Source organism: Gymnogyps californianus, chromosome 3, assembly GCF_018139145.2.
Source record: "Gymnogyps californianus isolate 813 chromosome 3, ASM1813914v2, whole genome shotgun sequence".
Taxonomy (NCBI): domain Eukaryota; kingdom Metazoa; phylum Chordata; class Aves; order Accipitriformes; family Cathartidae; genus Gymnogyps; species Gymnogyps californianus.
The window spans coordinates 25881315-25904609 of record NC_059473.1 but is presented as its reverse complement, the minus strand read 5'-3'; the positions used below and the strand labels follow the sequence as shown (position 1 = coordinate 25904609).

At 43.3% G+C, this 23295-nt stretch overlaps 1 protein-coding gene across 1 annotated transcript in view; it reads right to left on the bottom strand.

The window, feature by feature from the left end:
- The window catches only part of KCNH1 (potassium voltage-gated channel subfamily H member 1), a 181418-nt gene extending 159510 nt beyond the window's left edge, over nt 1–21908 (bottom strand). Inside the window, exons 1-3 of the mRNA XM_050893557.1 lie at nt 21836–21908; nt 8337–8460; nt 7965–8071 (exon numbers count right to left, since the gene is read on the bottom strand). Of these exons, the coding sequence (XP_050749514.1) occupies nt 7965–8071; nt 8337–8460; nt 21836–21908 (304 nt within the window). The remainder of the gene's footprint in view (nt 1–7964; nt 8072–8336; nt 8461–21835) is intronic.
- Between the last annotated feature and the right edge of the window lie 1387 nt (nt 21909–23295).

Here is a 23295-nt window from a genome sequence, read left to right as displayed (position 1 = left end):
TTTGCTACTTCAAGCTACAGCCATTCTGCTATGGGCTGCTCATAATATTAACCTTCATAGCATTGAGGCTGAATTACATACTTAGCTTCGTCTCTGCCTCTCACAGCTATAAAAATTTACTACCCTGCTTTGAAGATGCTGTACACATCACAGAAACAGAAAGGATGCAATTCACCCTCTTATTCTGGCTATTTGTCAGCTGCATGCTGTCATCTTCTCTTTATGATTATGGTATGATAGGTTGTTGCAAGATTTTTCTAACATGTTCTGAATGCAGCAAGAGGAAAGACTTTTCCCAATAACCTGTAGAAGGCTGCTGCAGGGCAATGAGCTTACATCAGCAGGGTTCTTACTTTCTGACTCCCTTGACTCCCACTCCTGTGCTGCATTATTTATAGCAAAAAGGAAAACAAAACACTTTTACCTAGAACTAAGTGCAGATCTCAGTGATGTGCCCCACAGGCAATGAGAAAGAGCCAGATATCCTTGACAGCTAAAAATAGGTAGTTTTGATGACTGTCACTATTTGGGTACCCTTATAATTTCCAGAGTGTCAGAGTGCCATGAACAGGCTGTATTCCAGGGCAGAACGTAAAATCAAGGTGGCACATATGGTCTGCATAAATCATCTTCCAGTTTTGGATCTACACAGTAACACAACAACAGCAGAAATAAGTAGATGGAAAATTCTGCCAGGCCATGTATCCGCCTCCCCGACATTATTCACTATTTTTCCCTGCAGTGTGTTCCCCACCATTTTGTCAGTCTCGTTTGTGACTAGGAGACAAGTGGATACAAAAATACAATCACGAGGTGAGTGCTCACAGTGCTAGGTTACATGGGCTTTCCACAGTGCTCTGCAACCAGGAGCTCATTCATAGCAGAACTGGGATCTGAACTGTGGGAACACACTGAAAGGCTCAGGCAAGATGTGGCTGTGCTCAGCTTTTTTCCTGCATACTGGTTTAATTATCAGAAGAATTTTACTTTTTAAACATTAAACAGTTTATTTAACTATTAAACAGGAAAGCTTAAAGTATAAACCACTTATAAATCAGGTCGGAAACTAGAATTTCAACCTCCTACAGGCAGCCCTCATACTCTTAGTGTCAAAGCGGATGTCCCTGCTCAGCCAGACAATCACTACTGGCAAGAGGCACAAACAAGGCCATTTTAATGAAAAATGTGATTTTTCAGATTCAGCCTATGGGTTATTCAGGCAGCGAAACTGCAGCATGTCTCAGAGCTCTCACAGCAAAACAAGAGTAACTTCCCCATATGCCCCCAGCCTGCATTGATGTACAACCACACAGAAACTGTTTACCAGTGTTTCCAACAATACATCTACTTTCATTTACATTTTGTGTTCAGTCCTGCCAAGTTCTCTCACTGGTGAAGTTCCATGATAATGCCAATGCACAAACAAAGAAGTAAACACTCGTGAGCCACGTTGGCTTCTGTTAGATTTGGAATCAACAGTGAAAGAATCCAGAGTTTGTCTAATGGCATAGGACCAATCCTGCCAGAAAAGGGAATGTCACTTCAAAGCTGGTAGAGAAGCAGTGTGAACAACTGGGAAGAAATGAAAATCTACAATGAACTTCTGACAGTAGCTGTAGGACCAGCCTGTCTCATGGTACCAAAGTTATGTAGCTAATTCCAGAATTAACAGATGCAGCTCTTAATAGTCTTCGCTGGCCTGAGCACAGTACTTACGGTGTTGCCTTAAAGGCAAGACAATTTTAAGAGCTGTGATTCAAGTCCCAAGTCTTCTCCAGACTAACACACAGTAAATGTCTCCACACCTTATAATTTCCCATCTATAACACAAATACTACTCTCTTCCCTCTCCTCTTTTCCAGTCCTGTGTATTTCAACAGTGATATGTTCAGCCCCTTGCTGAGCAGAAATACCAGCATTTAACATGCTATTTAACTTTGGTTGAGGTCCTTCAGAAACTCTCATAGAATCTAAGTGAATGAGATGTTAAAGGTCTATTCCGGCTTCTCCCCCTGAGCATATTGATGACCTCTCCTTCAGTTTTCCCTCCTGCCAAACAAAAAATAGGCTACAATGAAAATCAAAATCACTGTCTAAATATGCTCTTTCCCCATACCTTGAACCATTTAACCAAAGAGGTCAGCTGTTTTTCAAAACTACAAAAAGCACATCGTTTTAATAAAACTGCAATATGCAATTTTTCTTTCCACAAACTAAAACAAAATTCATTTATAAATACAATGAAAAAAACACGTTTTGACAATTCAGCCGACATCTTCACTGCCCTTACTGAACGGGGCAAGTTTCCTCAAAGCAGCACAACCTCTGCATTACTTGATAACGTCTCAATCAAACAGTCATCAGACAGGTATTGCCCTGAAGGTAAACAGTCAAGCAGTATGGAAATGAAAAGGACAGAAGCATGCACTGTGTCTCCACCAGTTCCTACATGGAGCGATGCAGACAGCAGGACTTCAGTTATATAAACAGCACGGCTGACCATTGCAGTCAACCTTTTTGGGGTTTCACTTATGCCCAGGTACTCAGTATGACATTGTTTCTCTCTATCCCACACAGACTGAATAGTTTGTCCAATATCAAGTTAGCAAACCAGCTGATGAGGTGTGATCAGAAAGAGTTAGGCAAGCCACTAAAGCCACACAGATTTTAACTAGGAGCACAGAGGAGCCTGTGACATTTGACCGTGCAAGACAAAGAGCAAAAGTCTTCCTATAGACTCCACCTTCTAGCAGAGTGTGCACTGAATGAGAACAAACCAACTCGGTATGTAGCTCACCACTCTGTGCCAAAACTAATAGACCTTAAAATACATTTCCAGCACTTTAAAAGCGTTACCTTCATGTCTTCCGCATCTGGTGCTGCTACGCTCTGGCAGCTAATGCTTCTAAAGGTCAGATCTTTACATGCTAAGATAAGGAAAATCAATTTCAGTCCCCAAAGGTGGAATTGCTACGCACAGGGGTTATCCTATGACACTGAAACAACAGAGTAGGAAAAAGGTTCAGCACACACCCTTGTACTGCAGCAGTGTTGATGTGGTTTACCTGATTCTGAGTTCCCTGAAGAACAGAAAGTGAGTATAAGGAAGGGGAAGACACAGGAAAGTCTTGAAATCTTCTTTCCATTTACTCGAGATAAAATATTTAAGGATTACTACCGGGAAGTCTTACTGTTCTGTATATGTTTGAGGAGATGACAGCAGGTCTTGCTTGCCAACACATTTGAAGTTGACAAGATCAATGGGAATTATCAGTTTTATGAATCCAAAATACTTAGATTTGACCTTGCTGAAGGTAACTGAACTCATGCAGACAGATTTCACAGAAGACGAGATGCAGGTGTGCATACTGCTTGACAAATATGGAGCTAGATTTCAATGGGAGGCTCAGGAAGATACACGCCACTTTACTCCAACACCCTCATTCTTTCCTGCTTCTGGTCCTATGCAATGATTTGGTTTAGCAAAGCTTTCCATCTGGAGACACTAGAGGCACAGCACACGCAAATATAAACGCTTTTAACCAATAACAGTTATGAGAAACTCACTCTAGTGGTGGGCAATCACAGGTCTACCACCCTGAAGTGAATGTTGCTCTCTATAAATTAGGATGGGTTTGTTTGTCGGTTTTTTAACCTCTGTAGAAAGCACTGGTCCCAAAGACAAGTGCAAGTAGAATCTGCCAAATCACTGTTTTGGGCTTGTTTGTCATTCTTTGACATCTAAAAGCCTTCTAATACACTGTGGGGGGATGGTGCATGTGTTAAAAAAAAATATCCAACAAACAGAACAAAAAAACCCCACACAAATATTTGTAGTATTAAATTTGTTAAACTTGCAAGCACCCAGAAAACAAGGGAAGCGAACCCCAGCACAAATTGAAAGTGAAGCCCAGCCTCTGGGACTCTCATCATAATATATGTACTCACAGAAGAGCTACTGCTTATCCAAACCACTTTGCAGTGTGCAAAATAATTACCTACAGCCAACTCTTTGGCTGCTGCCATTCCACTGGCCCCACCTGTAGGAAACCTCTGAGAGGAGAAGAAAAAAAAAAAAGGTGTCTTATCGCTCTCTGCAGCACTGCTGCAGACCATAAGCAATGGGAATGTCTTTGCTCAGACAGGGGACGCTTGAAGACTCTTTATAACTCTTCATGCATTTTAGTTCTGAAGAGTCCAGCCCACTTCAGATATTCTTCCACTGAAGCAGATCAAGTACTGCATAGAAAAGGGGGTTAGATTTCAAATGGGCACCACCTCTTCAGAGGCAGACAGAAGCAAGTAAATTCATATTCTTACAAAAATTTACTTCAGCAATAACAGAAGCAAGTGCATCTAGAAGCCTGCTTTTGCACTGCTTGTAACCCAGACCTATGTTGTAGATGGAAAACTAGGCAATGAAAGTCCAAGTTTAATTTACTCACCCATTTTAATTTATGAGGCTGACCATAGAGTGTAAAAACCTAACAAATGGCTGTCAGTCTCATAAGAAGTTAGATGTTTAAGCTGCATCAGTTCAGATAAGCTAAGCCATGACTAAGACTAGATACAAAATATTTTCTAATACATTAGGCCCTATCCTTCCTTGCTGTAAATTAACATAACTCCACTGATTTCAATGAGACTTAGCAATGTTTTGATTTTCCCATATAAAAATAAACAATACTTCCAGCATCACTGGACACTCACATCTAATCAAACAATGGAACTGAAGCTCTCACATGAAATTACTGTCAACCTGTCATCATTTTGCAGTCCAGATTAAAGAAAGCTTTCACTTTGTCTCCTTCCAGGTATGACCATGAATCCCCACTGAATGCAACAGGATGGCATCAGAGCAACAATGACAAAAATCTGGTGGCTGTGCACCTGCTTGCTCCAATTGCTTCCAATTATCCTAAAAGAGCTCTGCGTTTCTAGGAAGTAATTCTTCCAGAGAATAACAATGATCGTCACGTGTCTGCTAAGTAATCAAGGGCCTAGCCCAAGGAACCATCAAATCTCTATCACATCTGAACTTCAAGTTCTGAAAAGAGGGAGGATAGTCACTTTTGGGTGGGGGGGAGGGCTGGACAGAGAAAGGGGAGGGCAGGGTAGAGACACTATCATAAATGCAAACATGATGAAGGCAGAAAATTGTATCATTCTTCTGAATACTACAGCGTATGTTGTTTCTAGAGTTGATACTGTGAATTGCAATGAAGTTGGTGGATATACTGTACCTATCAACATCTGGATGGGGTATTCCTATCAGACAACCAAGTAAATGCTAGCACTGGGTCATCACCATGGAGAGTGCCATGTCAAAAAAAAAAAGTCTATCACTTCTAGTAGCATTATTAAATGTCTCAATCTATCGTTGACATGTTTAGTGTAAGATCAGGACATAATTGTTACTCAGAGAAAGAGAGATATGACTGCTGCTCATAAAGATACAAGATGAAGATTGACCTGCACTAGCAACATCGTAGTTAACTTGAAACTCCTGCTTTGTTTTCTTTTTTTCCCCCGAAAGGACAGAGATTGTATCGTTAAAATACCTAGAAGTACATTAAATGTGCAGGCTGTGGAAAATGTACCAATTATTGAACAACACAAAAATGGAATAAAAACTTGCTATTTATCACGACTGTTAGTTTATAGGGAGGGAGTGGGCAGGTAAAGAACACCAAAAATCTATTTCCTGTCTAATTTACTGGCTAATTTGAAGAAGAAAAATAGAATGAGGGAAGAATAGAGAGACAAAAAAAGAAACAAAGAGCAGGAAAAAAGATGTCTAACAAAATTCAAGGTCCTTTCCAAAACCTTCAAACAGAGTAGGTTGAAACCAATCATCTTCATTGCCCAAGCAGGCAACTGCCATCGTTGCAGGCAGAGGTAAGGTGACCACAAAGGCAAGACCACTTAGCAGTCTGGGGGCTGACTGGTAAACAAGACAGTGTTTTTCTATAATGTGGCTTATTCTGAGAAAAAGCTCCAGGATGTCCCCTTTTTGGTATTTTTCAGTTACAACTCTCTAGTGTTATTAGTCAGTCTCTGTAACAGTAGTTAATGTACCTCTAAAGCTACAAATCTAACAAACATAAGAGCACTGCGTTTTGTTAAACTTAAAAGCAAGCTCTGTGCTTTCCTTTTTCCCATGCCTGTGACCCTCTGTGCACACAGCAGAGCCATCGCAGCTCTGCTTTTTGGCATGTCGCACAACACAGCTTCTGCACAGCTGGACTTTGTTCTAGGCCGCCTCTCCTCAGGGAAGTGCACAGCAGGGCAGGAAACATTCCTCACTCCACAGTTACCTTGCTTTAATTCTGCATAAAAGACAGAGAGGCCCAGGCTCTACTACAGGCCATATGCTGCAGCAATGACAGAAGAGTAGCTGCATAGCCTCTTGGTGCCAAATCACTGTTAGCTAAGAGAGAATTCCAGACCCTCCTAGATCCCATGACTGCAGCTTATTTACTTGGCTTTGGATGCATAGATGTGAGCTGCATATGGTCCCTATGGCCACTAACTGAGCTAGGAACAGAAATCAGCTTTAAGAAATAGGTAAACATTGGAGGCAGGTAACACTAGAAGGAAAGAAGCACAAAGCAAGGCCATTCAGATAGCACATATAGCTTTTCAAATGAGTTGGACCAGCAAAGCTGTGTTCCAGATGAGCCCTAAGCAATGGCACCGTGTCACAGGTCATGATGCTTTGAACAGGCTAAAAAGAGAAGAAAAAGACTAGAAGAGAGATAAAGCAAAAATCTCTCATGGACTTTTTTCTCTCTCTAAAAGATAACAAAACCCAATTCCATGTACTTTGGCACCACCACTTCTTAGAAGAACAGATTAATTCTGTTAGAAAACAAGCAGATCCGCACATCCACAGATCAGCAGTAGCATACATCAGTATTATCTTTTAGCTTTTGTGAAGCGTCTGTGGTTCTCGCACCAAACTCCATCAGTACTAGCTGGTCATTTCAACAGAAATACCAATGGTTCACACATAAAGATAGATTGGATAACCTTTCACCAGAAAACTGGTCTTTCTAACACGAAACAAAGCAGCAATGAGGTTAACTGTCAAAAATTACATCATAGCAGTTTATGTTATATTTTGTGGTTAAAGTCCCCCATGCCCACTAATGTAGAACTGATCAAACTGATCACCACAGCTGTAATGGGAAGGAGCTGCTAGCAGGATGCTTCTGCAAGGTACCCTCCCCTGTACACGGGCACTACCAGTTTCATGATTAGAAGGCAAAATTGTTAAGAGCAAAATACATTACAGAATGCAGACTTTCAGCTTAACATTTGGCCAGGCTGAAGACCTCAGTGTATTTACACTTCAGGTGACATTAAGTAGATGAAAATACTTGTGCCATAACATAGTTCACACTAGATGGGGCAACAAGTTTTGGGCAAGTAGTTCATCTGCTGACATGTGCAGTTACAGACAGACTGAAATTCCTAGGAAAAAATCATATCCCAATTAAGGAATTTTTGTCCAAAATAAAAGACAGTTTCATCTCAAAACCTCAGAAGTAGTTCAGCTTCCAAAACAAAAGATGGGTTCTTTTTATTCCGAAACTACATCTAGATACTGGTGTTGCTATATCAAATTTTTAAAAATTGAAAAAGTATGTTCTCTGTAACAGAAACCATTTGCACAAACCTAGCTTGTGTATTATCATTGCTGATGGAATTTTGAGTGTTGTCTTAAAGCATCGCACACATTGCTCTAAACGTCAGAACAAATTAGAGAGCTTTGTCTGCCTCCCTGAGTGACTTTCATCCCTAATGTTCTCATTTCTCCCTTGTAGATTAACTGGTAGAACTGGGGCTTATTTAGCCCTAGATAAAACACGGTCCTCCAGGCTGACAGACTTGCAGTTTACACTATAATTTAAAACAACTTTACACACCGACATTAACGAACAAACCGATCAACTACTTACTGTTCTTCTTGTACATCAAGATTTCAAAGGAGTTCATCTCATAGTTCTCAAATGTTTGCCGGACCTTGTCAATTGTATCTTTGTCTGTCAGCTCTCCATACATAAAACTGCAAATAAAGCGAGAAATTCAAGTCAGACACTAGACAGGCACAGTCAGACACTAGACAGGCACAAAGCCATTTGTTGACAGTGTGAAAAGGACCTATTTAGAAATAGCCCTTCTTAGATTTTGTTTCACCTGGAAAGCATATTTGACAGATGCAGCCCTAGGAGATAAAAGACAAAACTGGAATAAACAGATTACTTTTCTCCTCAAGCAACAAGCACAACACTACAAGCTATTTAACAGAAAATAAATCTGTTCTCAAATACCTGCAGGTGCTGCTTTTTTGCATAACTTCTGCTCTGTGATATCCTGATAGCTTGCAAAATCCATCGTTGCTGTAGACAATGGGCCAATCCACTATCTGGGCATTACCCAAGACAAAATTAGTATCTGTTTGAAAGAGCACATCAGTTAGACTTTAGACAAGGCTACGGTTGCATTAGAGGAAATACTCATTTCAGGACCCAATCCTGATTGCTTCAGTCCCTGCACAGTTTTTCCCAAATACTATTCCCACTGCAGTCAACAGGATTATTCCTGGTTTTAATTTTAAGTAAATTCTTATTTAAAAAAAAAATACTAATTACTCATGCAAAGCTTAAGAGGATGGTTTTATGCAAATGAAACACATGATGGTTAAGCAGGTAAAATTCATCTCTTGACTGAGGACAGATTCACCAAACTGTTTCCCTCTGTGCCACACGCACTGATCCGCCATGACACTCAGTTTGAATGTGAAGCCTCTTACACACAGCCAAAACAGCACATGAGTGATATTTCTCCTCTCTGAATGTAGACACAGTGGCTCCTCTCAATATCGCCTCCACTGCTGGCCACACAAGCTCAAATACTTCTTGTGTGACGTGGACGGCACAGCGCTCCAAACTAGACACCAGACAACTAGGGTTAGTACTTACACCAGTAGAAAGAACTTTTTGTTTGCTGTAGAAGCCAGAAGGAGTTTCAATCAGTAAGAAAAAAAACTGAGCAGGATTCACGCCTGCATTCTCACTGGATCTGTGCGTGCCACTCTTTTTATGATTGCTGTCTCATTCAAATTATGAACATACTCAATGCTGGGCCCAGACCTTGCTTTTCTCTGCTGCTTTGGCTCTTGTGCAGTCAACTAACTACCCCTGCGCCAAGACAGACAGCAGTGCTGCTGCTTGGGCACTGGCAGGCAGGAGGAGATGGTGGCTCCTTTCACAGCTGCAAAGACCCCCTGGCTTTTGAAAGAAAGGCTAGGCAGCCACATGAGATTAAGAGGCATTCATATTTAAAGGGAGCCTTTAAGGATGCTGTCTACTTTTCAGGATCTACCCCCAACTGCTCAAACGTACATAGCCGTCATTAATGCTTCCTGCAACCAAGAGACACAAAGACGACATTTTACCTATTAATTGCAAAGAATTTTGCTTATTTTAACTTTCCCTTTCAAAAATCTTTTGTCCTGTTGCAAAGTTTAAGTGGGTTTAAATAAAACATTCTTGTAGCTATCTAAATCCATTGCCCAATCCCATGAGCATGATTAAGTGTATCTTTATACACTCTTTAGAATTAAATACACCAGTAGTATAACTTCAGGACATTTTAACTGCTTTGTTTCTCACAGTCTCTTTTAAATACCATGGGTTTTGCTTGGTTGAAGCACTTTGTTCCAAAAACAATACATGTCTTTTACCCCTTCCTATGAATAAGTAAGCCAAGTCATTTCTCATTACTAAAGCAAGTGCTTTTGAGTGTCTATTATAAACAGTGCATTGTACTATGTTAGGATATTTTTAAATTTTCATCAGGAAGTACAAAAAAATGACAGAAAAATATGCAAATACAAATGTTAGGCCAGGTCCTGCCCTGATCTGAATGGTGTTATTTCATGCATGCATTCCTTCTCACCACCTCCCCTTCTCAAAAGACAACTTACCCTTCTCTCCACTTCCTCAAGAGCTCCTTGAAGAGCTTCTGTTAACTTAAGCAGTGGCCTTCCTTTCATGCTTAAACCTCAACATTGTCTTTGGATAAATAATATCTTTTTTTTATTAAAAGCTATATAGGGCACTTTTCTGATGACCATTACTATGCTAATCCTAGTTTTGTCTAGCCTTGCAACGCCTCTGTGAGGTATGACAGTGCTCTTATCCCCTTTTTACAGGTAAAAACAAAGCACTAAGTCCACAAGGGGATTTAAGCACCAAAAGGTGAGACTGCTACAGCCTAGCCCCTAGATGCCCAGCTCTCAAAGACTCAGGAGCTGGAAGCTCCATGCGTAGTGTTGGTGAGATAGAACTGAAAAACATTAGCAGAGCAAATAGAAACCTGCCCAAGTTAAACCATGGAAAACAATGAAAAAAGGGGATATTTTAAGGTGTTCTTTTTTTCTCTTTCCTCTATTACTTACGATACCTAATATTTTAACATAAGCCCACTTCTCACAGACAATAGCCAAGATTCTTTGCCATTGTTGCAGGAGCTGAATAATCACACTCCACTTGCTTACCTTTTGGCCCAATGAAGCCTGATTTTTTCGGACTGGCAGTTTCCAAAGGATGCTTAGACAACGTGCACATATTTCCCTCCCCCTGACAGCCTAGCAGTTTGGGTGTTCTACGAGATGTGGGGCTACCTGAGGGCAGTGAAAGCTCAGCTTTCTTTTCAACTCCTGAATGACTGTTCTAATGATCAAGCTATCGAAGAGAACAGATGCCAACATCCTCACCATATGAGTTTGTAAGTCAGTGTGACTTGGCTGTTGTATTTTATGCATCCCTATTAGGCAATCCTGTTAGTCTACATTGGGTGAGCCTCTCCAGGAGGTGGAGGTAGAATGCTTCACCAGAGAGTCCAGGTTAGGTTTAGCTGTGAGTTACAACCAAGCTGAGAGATCTTTATGTACCTACAAAGCTTTAAAGGCAAAAACTTGAGCACCTATCAATTCAAAGACCAAGTCAGAGGTTTTGATGATCCCACTGTTTTATAAGTGTGTCTTGCTTCTAGCTAGTTCTCACTTCATGCATCTTCCCCCTTCTTTGATCCAGGCTTTACATAGCTTACAAACATACAGGAAGTAAACACTGAAGTCGGACCCATTCTCTGGAGTCAACACCACATGCCTGACTCATCTTTGGGCTTGCTCCTCCAGCTCCATTGCCACACTTTTTTAGTGCTTGCCCTGGGGTGATCCCTAGATCCAAAAAAATGCCCTGCAGGGACCAGTGCTTGGGAACTCCCCATGTAGCTGACAGCCTGCAGAGAAGCCATTGGCCCCTGTGAGCACAGCAGCCAGGCAGCCGAGTGAAGCCGTAGTGTAGCACAATCCAAACTGCCAGGCCAGAAAAGAGGTTTCTGACCCACCACTCTCTGCCAGCTTTCCTTGGGAGGTTACCAGGCTCAGGACGATCAGTTCCTTTGTTCCTGATTTTGTTGGAAAGGGAGAGACGATCTGCATTGGTGGTTTCCAAACTTCCTGTACCCACTTTTTTTTTTTTTTTTAAACTTGCTGTGGCCTAACAGCCCACAAAGTGGGAGCTCCAGCATCTGCAAAGAAAGGGTCTTGGAGACAAATAGGAATTTCTTTCCAGTTACTCACTCCTTTTCCCAGATCTCTTTAAAGACAAAACAATGACACAACGGTGGTTCTGTGCCTATGTGGAGAACACGCCTGCATTTCTTCAGAAGGAGTGTCTCCGACAACGGTGTTTTGCCTGTGCAAACACTGGCAAGACACAGCATAAAATAAGGACTCCCACTTATAACTCCCCTGCATAGTTTATTCTGACAGATAACCAGGAGGTAGAAGGGCTGTTCTCATTGCTATCATTTACATTCAATTGCATTGACATCCCTGACAATGTGCTGCTTGGAGACAGCTCATAATCTGTTAAACAATTGTTCCTAACCTAAGAAAATATTAAATAACATCCACTGAGGCAAATATTGCCTCTCCATCTGCAGGGACATAGGGTCCCAGAGGCCAGGAAACAGCTGTGGCTTTGTTGCACAACAAGCACGAGGGATGCTCTAGTGAACTCTTTGAGCATCACAGGGCAAAGCCTCTTGGGGACTCAAAAGTGGGTCAACAAGGTCAGGAAAAGAGTTGGTCAGAGGAAGACCATGAAGACATCCACTGCTAAATTCTCTTCAAAGACAGGAGGTAAAAGGTACATATGATAGCTGCAGTACTCAAACTATTTAGTGACTTGAGGCACCTCTTTGAAAGGACTCAAAGGACTCCCTTACCAGGAAATCAATTTCTATCACAATGTCAATTGGGTTAGCAGTATTGCCTGGCCCAAGGAGAAGCTGTAAGAATCACTGGCCCTTCTTATCAGCTCCAAGAAGAACTGAGCTAGGAACTGGAGAGGGCAGGCTCATATAAAAGAAGACCTAGGGTTCTGGCTTGTGCTGCATTTGGCACAGTCTGAGCAAGACCATTGGGAGGCACAGAAATATGTACAAGAGCAGCACAGAGCACATCATGCTGCAGAAACACAAGTAAGAACTGTAGCATCTCAAAGGCAGCACAATTACTTGCATAAGTAGAGCAGGCTTCTGTGATGAGGGTTTGCAGCACTGGTTACTTTGTGAAATGCCTCACTTCATGTTTTCTAGTCTGCATTTTCCACAAGTCAGTTCTGTTCACTGCAGTATATCCACATGTCAGCCTTTACACACTCCAATGTCAGACCCATTTTGGATTATCACTTTAAACGAGACACAGCTGCTTTAAAGCAACAAGAAAAACATTTTAACTCCTTCCAAAACGTAAGAATGGATTTTGCTCAGTCACTGAAACCAGTACTTTCCTCCACTCACGAAATACACCATCATAGAAGAACCAGAAAGTGTCTTTCCAAATAACAGCGATCCTTTAACAACAGCAATAGCAAGTCTCTACAACACCCAGCTTCACCGAAACTACCGTATCTACTGAATCTTGTTGTTACATATAGTGCTTTGTTTAACCAAAACTGTCCATCAGCTCAAACCTCCAAAATGCCTGAGGACAAGAAGCACCTCATAGACATATATCTGGTCAGGACTAGCTAACTGAGGAGAGGTCACCTCCTTGCAAGAGCATGGAGCAAGTTACTGAAATGCTTCCTCCCTACCATTCCCCTGCACTGCTGCACATTCACACCCATAGCATCCCAGCCTCTCCTGTAAGGTGGATCTTTCCAAGCGGAGCCCCTCACCACTTTCCAGAGGCCAGCACACCAGTTCTGCCTTCCATGTCCCTTCAGTGATGCACGGGCCCTCTTCTGGGATGCACCGGCAGAAGGTCAGAGACCAGCAGCCAGACATATTCCCACAACGCTGCCAGACACGTTCCCACATTGCTGCCTGCACAGAGGAAGCACACAGAGGCGACCAAGAGGAAACCTCTGCTCAGTGAGTTGTCAAGGCGCACACCTTGGTAACAGCACAGGCTGGTGCCCACTGAGCTTTCAGATATGTAGGCAGGTCTGTCAAAGCCCCCCACAAGCGCGCTCAGGTTGACACAGTGCACAAATGTAATTTAAATATATTAGTATCTTTTCCCACAGTCATCATACAAATACAAAACTCAAAAGATTTGCTCCTAGTTTATTCCCCTCTCAGTGAAAGGAGAATCGCGCTCACTGTGCTGGGAAGACCTACTCCTTACCAAACTTGCCAATTCTGCCATCAGTCTCCAACAGAACAGAACAGAAATCGCCCTCCTCATTCCAGACCACAGCCTTCATCATGTTGGGTGAGGACATAACTCTGGTTATTGAAACCAGCATGTCTTTTTTGATCATGTCTGAAACTCCTCCCATGGATCTTCAGTGGAGCAGACCTAGACCTCTAGCATTACAAAGCACAAACCACTACTACAGCAGAACTAAAAGAACTGCTCAGTAAATAGGTTTCTTACCCTACCCGTGGTCACTGGGGATAAGGGTAGGGGATACAGCCTCCTTAGCTACTGTTCCGTTAGCTGGGCATGAAGCAGCATAGGTGCTATGCCATAGCCAGCATAAGAAATGTGCAGTAGGCAAAAATCATGTGCAACTGTCATATGATTAAAGACTGTATCATGGAGCTTAAGTACAAGGGACAGATGAGTTTCTAAACAATTCTGGTATTTACAAACCTGTGACTTTGCATCATAAGTAGTATCATTTGGATATGGGGAAAAAGAGTGATGGTTTCATTTTTGGTAAGGAACACAATGCATGGAAATAGAATGCTGCTTATAAGTAGGCCTGTCAAAATTGCTACAGTCACAAAGCTCATATAGTGCTTTTGCTTTAACAATTTGCAAAGGGTAGGTATGTACGAATTTTTGTTCATGTTCAGTCTTAGCTTTGAAAAAAGTAAAACAGGAATGTTTAGTCACACTGATTAGTTATGTTGTTCAAATGTAACTTCTGAGATCAAAATATGGCCCTAAAGGAGTACTAATAAGTCAAACTGAATTTCAAGCACCTATTCAATCCTTTTTTTGCATACATGGGATTTTGCATACATGAAGGCTCACACTTCAGGGAGGAAAGACACAGGAACGAACCAAATTTTCATCCTAACAGAAGTGCTGTAACTGTATTCAAAGCAAGTACAGAGCTGCTCAAAGGACTGAAAGACTATACACATGGTAGAATAAAAGTAATAAGACAAAATTCTGCTCTTCCACCCACATTCTCCTGTAGAAGTCAATGGTGTTACATGGATACACACATCCACTCAGTATCTCCTTGTATTCATTCCTAGAGTGGGAGTGCGTCAATGTTTAAATATCCCATTGAATAACTTGATCGCTCTATAGAATAATGACATAGTATCCTCAGAATTGTACATCCTTAATGTCAAGACCAAATTATTTTAAGCTATAGCCTCACTCTAATACAAAACAAAATATTATAAAACCCTATAGATAGGTTCATTTGGGCTTACATGTTTTATAAAAGTTTTATATAACTTTATTTTACAGAAACAAAAATGGATTTAAAAGCTCTTTGGCTGCTACAGCATGAACACAATCCGCTAAATGCAGGCATTTCACGCTTTATTCAAACATGATTTACACTGTCATGTGTACTCCAGAGCATAGTCCAAGTACAGGCTGAAAAGAATTATTAAAAAATGTATTTCATCATACTTACCACAAATAACAAAAGAGACACTAACTAAAACAACAACTTCAAGTGACTCAGTTCGAATCATTACAGAAAATGAATGCTAATTTCAGCCAGCAGTATAGATAAAAACTACTGGTTCCATCTCAACATTTGTTACTTTGCATTGTTATAGCAAATATTTCACAGTAGGCCTCTACCATGAGAAAAGTTTAAATTGAAAACAATACATCCTTCCAACACTAGTAGCTGTAAAATCTTCACAATTATCTGTATTTTTTAAAAATAAAACAAATTAGTGCAGAATAATGGAACAAGAATAGCTGTAATTGAAAGTGCACAGAACCTGTCATATGTATTTTATGCATAGCATCATTCTTCGCCTATCCCTGAACTACTGTCCATACCGAGAAATTAAAACAAACAAAAAAAAAAGACAAGACATTTAAACAAATGAGATAATTTTCAGAAATTAGAAGGTTCATCAGTTGTAAGAGTCATACATTGCATCATTCTTAATAAAGGACAAAAATACTGGTTAGCAGTGAGACTTCACCATTTAATTGGTCAGGGTTCCCCCCCCCCCCCCCCAACTGATCTTAAAAGAAATCCAGGAAAAAGCATGTTTTAGTTGCATCGATTATATCGGTCTTCCATCAGTTTAAAGAAGCCATTTGACTTACTGATTATAGCTACAGCCATCAAAAGCCTTAAAAGCATTTGACAAGACCTAACTCCCTGCTCACTTTTAGCTATATGAGTTACAAAAATGCATTAACAAATTCTCCAATGGATGGGTTTCATTAAGATTTGTTTTACGATCTTGTTCTAGGATTTAATGCAGAAATGGATTGATATGTTGAATTATCACAGTAGAACTTCTTGAGCTTTCAGAACATTAATTTTAAAACACATTATCTGTCATCTCTGTGTTGTACAGTTTTTTTCTTACTATCTATAAAAGTCATTTTAAGGAAATCAGGTCGTACATTTCTAAATGTATAAAGATGCACACGCAAAACTAGAAGCTTCTGGCCTAGTAAAAGCCAGGGAAAAAAACCATTTTATATTCAACTCAAGTGATACTGAGGAAAAAAAAAAAAAACCTGTCAGTGAATATTTTGATGTACTGCCCAATTGTATGAAAAACATGGATGAAAATAAAAGCATCTCCACAGTTGTTAACTTAGAAAAGAAGGAAGATCAGGAAGAAACAAAACCCTTCCTTTGTTTCATTCTCAGTTTGGGAAAATGTCCTTAACACAGAGCCTACAAGTTTTCCACTTGTTGTTTTTGAAGGTCTGCTGCCTTCACGGCTAAATGTCTTGTTTTAATCAGTGCCAGACAGACAGACCTACACTCGTGGACTTTACTCAGCCAGAAGTCATTTTACAAGAAATCTTGAATAAACTGGGTCTTGCAGGATTAGATACAGAAGGGTACAGACTCAGGTTCAACCACTGGATGCCAGATTTGTAGAGGACAACATTCACTTTACCTTGCATAGGGTAAAGTACTCTTGCCATAGTAATGCCATAGTAATGGCAAGAGAAACAAAATCTTCAGCTAAAGGCACTCTATACATATAGCACCATCTTATTACTGATCCAGCAGTTTTCCATGCACTTTTTGCAAGGTGTGAGTCTGGCAAAGAGCCGTCCATACAAGGGAAGAGAAGCATTCTCCAGGCCAGACCCCTCTATTCCATACGTTGTTTTTTTTATGCTGAAATTAACCCACTGAAGGCCAGAAGGTGGATGAGACTTTAAACTGGCACCATGGAGCAGAAAACCTCCTGCATATCTGCTACAGCCTTCCAAGTCCACCCATTTGGGAGCTCTAAGAACTAGGATAGCTTAATCCAGACATTGCACCTCATAAGGAATACCTCAATATTGCTCCTCCCTGTGCACAGTTAACTTGGTCCTTTTCAGTACTTTCATGTCTAAAACAGTCACTAAAATGCATTTACCTATTCAATAGAACCTCACTAGATCACACTAGAATGTAATTTACCTGAAGCACAAGGCTTCTGAGCTGGTCCTCTGCAAATAATGAATTTCACCCAGTGTTGCTTGAAGATTCATTGAAAATTATGGAAATTTATGAACTGTCAGGAAACCAAACATATTCTATCAAAAGGAAACAGAAAAGTATACTCCACCCCAAAAACATGCTTGCAAATTTCAAGAAAAGCAGTCCTGTTCTCAGTATGAAAATACTTTATTGATGACTGATGCTATTTACCGAAAGTGTTGCAGTAGTATGAGGTACCCCAGTGATGCCCAGGACCTGACTACCCTTGGCACATCACATACGGAAGAGTGATGCAGAGGTTGTCATGTTCATACATGTGTTCCCTACCAACATAACAGCTCAGTTGTCTGAAAGCGATTAGACCCACAACACTTAAGATAGTAAACTCTGCCTTTGTGGAAGCACACCTATACTGCTTCAGGACCCAAATCGCTTTAGCTGCAGCCAAGTCTGAGTCGCCATACCATGCTGCTCACTGCTTTAGGTTTTGAAGGGAAGGCAGGCATGGCCAGGTTGCAGCAGACACAGCACTGTCAGGTTAAGGATCCTTTGCAAACATTTCATTTAAATGGACATTTTATTCAAGTGCAAAAGTATGAAAATAAAACTCAGTTTAGTTCTTCATTCTCTGTTAGTTTCCTTTGCATTTCTCTCTGGCTGAACACAAAACCAGGTTTTTCAGTTTCAAAGCTGTTTATAATAAAGCTAATTTCTCTCCTAGGTCTCAGGCAATAGTACAAGGTTAGCATGCCCAGGTTGCAGAATGTTTATTGTACTGGGACTTTATAGTCTCCAATGGAAGTAACGCCATAAATCATGGAAATGTCTGTTATTCTCAGGATTTGTGTCTGAAGGTGCTTTTTCTTTCCCTCTACAGGGAACTTGCTGCATTCTCCATCAAAGGGTGCAGGTTTGCTTCCATGCTTGACGTCTCCTTAGGGTGTTCCCAGGGGATTTAGTGAAAACAAGACTAAATTCACACAAGCCTTATGCTCTCTAACCTCCCCTTCTTCCAACCCCCTCGTTTTGTCAATAAATCAGAAAAGCATCTGTGACTTACACTGAAATTCCACAGCCACGTAAACACAGTGCTTGCTTTTGCCATCCTTACACATGCACAATTATCACGTACCTCAGAGAGAATTTTGACCAAGGAAGGACTGCGGAATCTATCTGGCATTTACGCAACCTGAAAAGTGTTTCTGCCTCCAGATATTGATAAAGCATTGGCATATCACAAAGAATCAGTATTCTCTATAACATACCGCACCATTTGAATTGGGTGCCTTGGCCATGAATCAAGATTATAACTGTTATTGTTATAGTGCTTGTATACTGTGGGTGTATTACATTACCCGAGAAAAACATTAATATCACATTAGCAGTAACCATCAGGGGCTAGTGATTCTTTACATACTGCACTGTTTTACAGCATGGGCTCATTTTCTGTCCCATTGGGTGTTCTGGACTTTAAATACTTCAGTGCTTCAAACAAATTTTTGTCAACATAGCACTACAGGCAACATTTATTTTTCTAGCTCTGCATGGCTAGTATAGAAACACAGCTTTTAAACACTAAATACAAGACAAGTAGGATTATGGTGTCCCTCATTTCAAAGAGGAAAGAACCTTAAGTTCAGACTTCATCCAAAGGTCATCTTGTGAGAAGAAATCACAGAGGACCAGATAAGGTCCACAAGTCTAGGCGGATGACACTTCATATATTCTTTCCTGTGTGTGCTATCATAAGGCCATCCCACCCCAGGATGGGCTGAGAAACTCTTAATTCCTTCTTTACTCCAACGTGTGGAGAGGAAATACTGTGCAGCTTCTAACTCTAGCATAGCTCCTTTGGCTGGCATTTAGTGCATGAAAACCTGTCTCAGTTGATTTGCAACCTAAGAAGCAGTTCTCGTCCCTAATAACTCTAAAGGAGACGATTCAGACCAACAGAGTTTGACACGAGTCTTGCTGCAGATGGTGTGATATAAACATGAGCACAATACTAACCCTAACAGAAAAACCCTGAACTTGCATGCCTATGTACACTGCTATTACCTTTAGCCATTGAAGGTGCATCAGCTTACCAGTCCCACCTCTAATATGAAAGGCTGTCCAAAGAATTCCTTGTTAAACTACTGGTAAAAAAATGGTATAATTACTGCTGTCCTTAGAGCAATGCTTCCAAAAGAGGCTGCATGCCAATTACTTTGTTATTACCATATGGCCTCTTTCAATGAGTTAACACCCCTTGCCCCAAAATATAACACATAGCAAGAATGTGTTTTCCTCAGTTCACCTGTGACTGTGGATGCATGTCATATACAAGTACCTTTAAGTGAAGCACTTATTCGGTATCTATTTCTGTTCTGTATTTTCTGTTCTATCACCAAATTCCTCTCCTTTCAAAGGGAATCCTCCCCAAATTAGGAACATTCCTATATCTGTATCAACTCAATATCTGTTGGCACTACTTAACTTGCTTGCATGTGCCAGCAAATACAGTTTGACAACAAGCCCAAGGTTTATTTGGCAAATCCCAAATGGCCTAGATAGTTTCATTGTGGGTCACATTACTATCCAATCGAATGAAACCAAGAAGGGGGAGCCAAACCTCAAGCTTTATGGGCCCATTTAAGCACTCATCCTGTGGGCATCCCAAATCATCTCAAAGGCCAAGTAGGCAGGCCAAGATGAGACAGGCAACAAGGAACCGGCATGTTTCTGTACTGCCCCCACGCTGGCCAGCACAGCCCTGCCAGACAAGGAGAGAAAGGAGACTATACTTGTCTCCTGAAAGAGACGGAGGTTAGAAGAGGCTGATGGTCCCACGTTAGAACTGATTCATACAGCATTCGTATGTGACGGCATCACATTTACAGCAAAGCTGGACTGGGTCCAGCAAAAACTAGAAGGCGCATTACAGAAGAAACGGGCTTCTAAACCTGAGTCACTTCCCTAAGCTTCTCCTAATATGTCTGAACTGTGCATCACTTCCTACCAAGCTTAATCTAAAAACTTGTATTGATTACAGCCCTCAGGACTTGCTGAGCATTTGGAAATGGAATGCTGTCATTTTACCTGTGCTGTCTAGCACCACGCTCTGTTATGACACCTTCTTAATAATGGGGGAAGAGAGGAAGAAACAGAGCATAGCTTCTGCTGCATGATTCCCCCCATCTCCAAACCTCAACTGATTTATTGCATCAAGGTTTTGGCACTGAAAGTCAAAAGAGAAAATTGGGTTTTAATGAAGAAAATAATCTGCAAACTCAAGACAGTTTTGAGAAAAGCCTTAGATAACTGGTGTTGGAAGATTAGAGAAGCAGCCTGAATGTGACGAAGTGTAACATTTCGGTTTTCTAAAAAAGAGGGCAAGATTCACTGTAAGAATGGCGAGTATTTTTTCAGGAATGCAGCTTCCAACCCTTTCCCTTCTACAGGAAAGTTGCAGAGAGAAACAACCTATAAAAAGAACCTCACAATTTTATGTGAGAATATGGTCTTATCAAAGGCTATTTCTCCAATAATATCGCCTAATTGAAAAAAAAAAAAACCACAATTGAAAATCATTCTTTGGATAATTTGGGGTTTTAGCTGCTTATTAAGAGGGTTAATTGTCTTTGCCTTATCAGAACAAACTGACTATATTTTTAATTAATTAACTGGTCTTGTCTTCAAAAGGAGCTTGATCCTGCAGATTCTCAATCATACTACAAGTTCTTAATCCCTTAAGTAACCCCACTGAAGTCAACGGAAGCATTAAAAATGGCAGAACTTAGGCTCAGAGCTTTAAAAAAAAAAATGCATACGCCTAGGTTTAAACAAATACATAAACGCTTGCATGGTCGCAGGCTTACTGAGGGAGCAGCTTTTGGTAAGTCCCTAAGTGAAAGAATCTGGATAACATTAATGCATATTTGCATGCAATTGTGAAATTCGAGGCATTTTCCACTCCACAGTTTTCCAAGAGAAAGACCTGGTTACAGTGCACTAGGAAAAAAAATCATCTACCCTCAGCCCTCAAAATGGCAAACTCTCTCCTCACTTAAGACAAATCTTCCCTTTCAACTCCGACAGGCAGCCCTCGCCGATCCCCCAGCACCGGGCTTTCCCTTCCCAGAGACCATCTTGAATCCCTGCACCGCGTCCCCGGCCGAAACCGCCGTGCCCCCGCAGCCCCCGCCGAGCGCCGGACCCCACCGGTGGCCCGACCCCCCCCCCCTCGCCCCGGGCGCCGGGTCAGGCCCCGGCGCTGGCCCCGGCTCGCCCCTCGGGCGCGGATCTCGTCCCGCACCGGGCACAGCCCGGCCGGCACGTCTCCCGGGGCGCCCCGCCGTGCCGGCGCACCTGCAGCCGGAGCCCCGCCGGGAGGCGGCCGCCACGCTGCCCGGGCCGGGGGCTCTCCGCAGGACTTGGGCGGCGCAGCCGGCCGGCGGCACCGGCTTCGGCACCGACACCTGGACGCGCCGCTTCGGCGGCACCGCCTGGGAGCGGCCGGGGCTCTACGCCCCTCCGCCCGGCGCTGCCGCCCGCCGAGGAAGCGGCAGGCTGCTTCGCCCCAGAGAGAGCTCGCCCTCAGCCCCGGGGCGCCGCCGGCGGCGCCTCCCCGCTGCCCCGGTCCCCCTTACCGTTAGACCTTCGCACGATGTTCTCCAGAAACGTGTTCTGAGGCGCTACCAGCCCTCGCCTTCCCCCGGCCATAGTCGCTCTGCGGGAGCGCGGCGCGGAGGCTTCGCTCAGGGCCGCGCCGACCCGCGCTCTGCCGCGCCGCTCCCCGCCCGCCCCGCGCGCCTCATGCCTCCGCCGGGACCGGCACGGCTGTGCGGCATCAGCCCTCCCGCCGCCTCCCGCGCACCGCAGCCCCGCGGCCGCCGCCGCGCCGCCGCCGCCGGACCTCCCCGCAGCGCCCCCTGCCGGGCGCCGCCGCCCCGCGCCGCCGCGCCGCAAGGCCGGTGCTGCAGCGCCATCGTCTGGGGACGGCAGGGCGCGGCGCGGCGCGGCGCTCGCTGAGGGGCGGCCGGCCGGTCGAGCCGCCCGGGCGCCTGCGGCGGGCACGGAGCCCGCCCGCCCCGGGAGCTCAGAGCCGCCAGCGGCACCCCTCGCGGCTGCAGCTCAGGGGGAAACGCGACACCCGGGGCCAGCTCCCCAACGGCCGCGGAGCGGGGGGAGGCGGCGTCCCTGAGAGGGCTCTGCCCCTCAGGGGGCAGATGGCGCTTCACGGCGCCCTCACCACCCGCCCAGGGACGGCTGCGGCGGGGCTCGGCCCCTCACCGGTGCGCCCCGGGGGCTGAGAAACTCCCAAGTGCTTTCAACCCACTCACAAACTCATGGCGGCGGGAGGTACCTCCGTCTCCCGCCCCGGGTGGGACGCCGCCGCGAAACACCGGAGGCTTCGCTCTCAGCCCGGCGGCCGGCTGCTGGCCCTCCCCGCTGCCACCCCGGCTCGCGTGTCACGCTTTCCTATGATGATTTCTTTTAGAAGGCTACTTAGTATTACGTGGTCAAACTGATTAACAGCTCAGTGGAAGCAGTGAGATAAACTATTTAAATACGACCTCTGACAGGTCTTAAACTCTTTGAAACATTTAATTTGCAACGGTTTTTCATTCAGGGGTTGAATGACTTTGTTCTTTCCCCCTTACCAATCTGCCACTAAATGGAAAATACTCAGATCTTTTTTAATTTAAAAGGCAGATTTTCTTGCTGGCATTGGCATTTACTTGCTGTAACGCCGCATTAAGCGCAGCACCTTCAGGCTCCGCACCTCAGGGCATATTCAAGACATGAGTGCGTTTCCACACGATCACATGCCTGTGGAAAAGCTGTTTTTCACAATATGAGCAAATAAAGCACGGCAAAGACGACGGTCCATGTCACTTGGGCTTTTTAAGTACTAGCACTGCTCCCACAGAATTTTGGCACTGCCCAGCTGGCTCTCTCCCAGGCAATGCTTGGGCCAGAGGCATAGCACAGCCAGGAACCGTGGCCAGCTCCAGCGCAGCCAAGTGCGCACGGTCCGATTCAGCTACGCGGCGTGGCCCACAGTTGTGACCGAATGCTGACTGCATGCACGCTCTGCCGCAAAAGC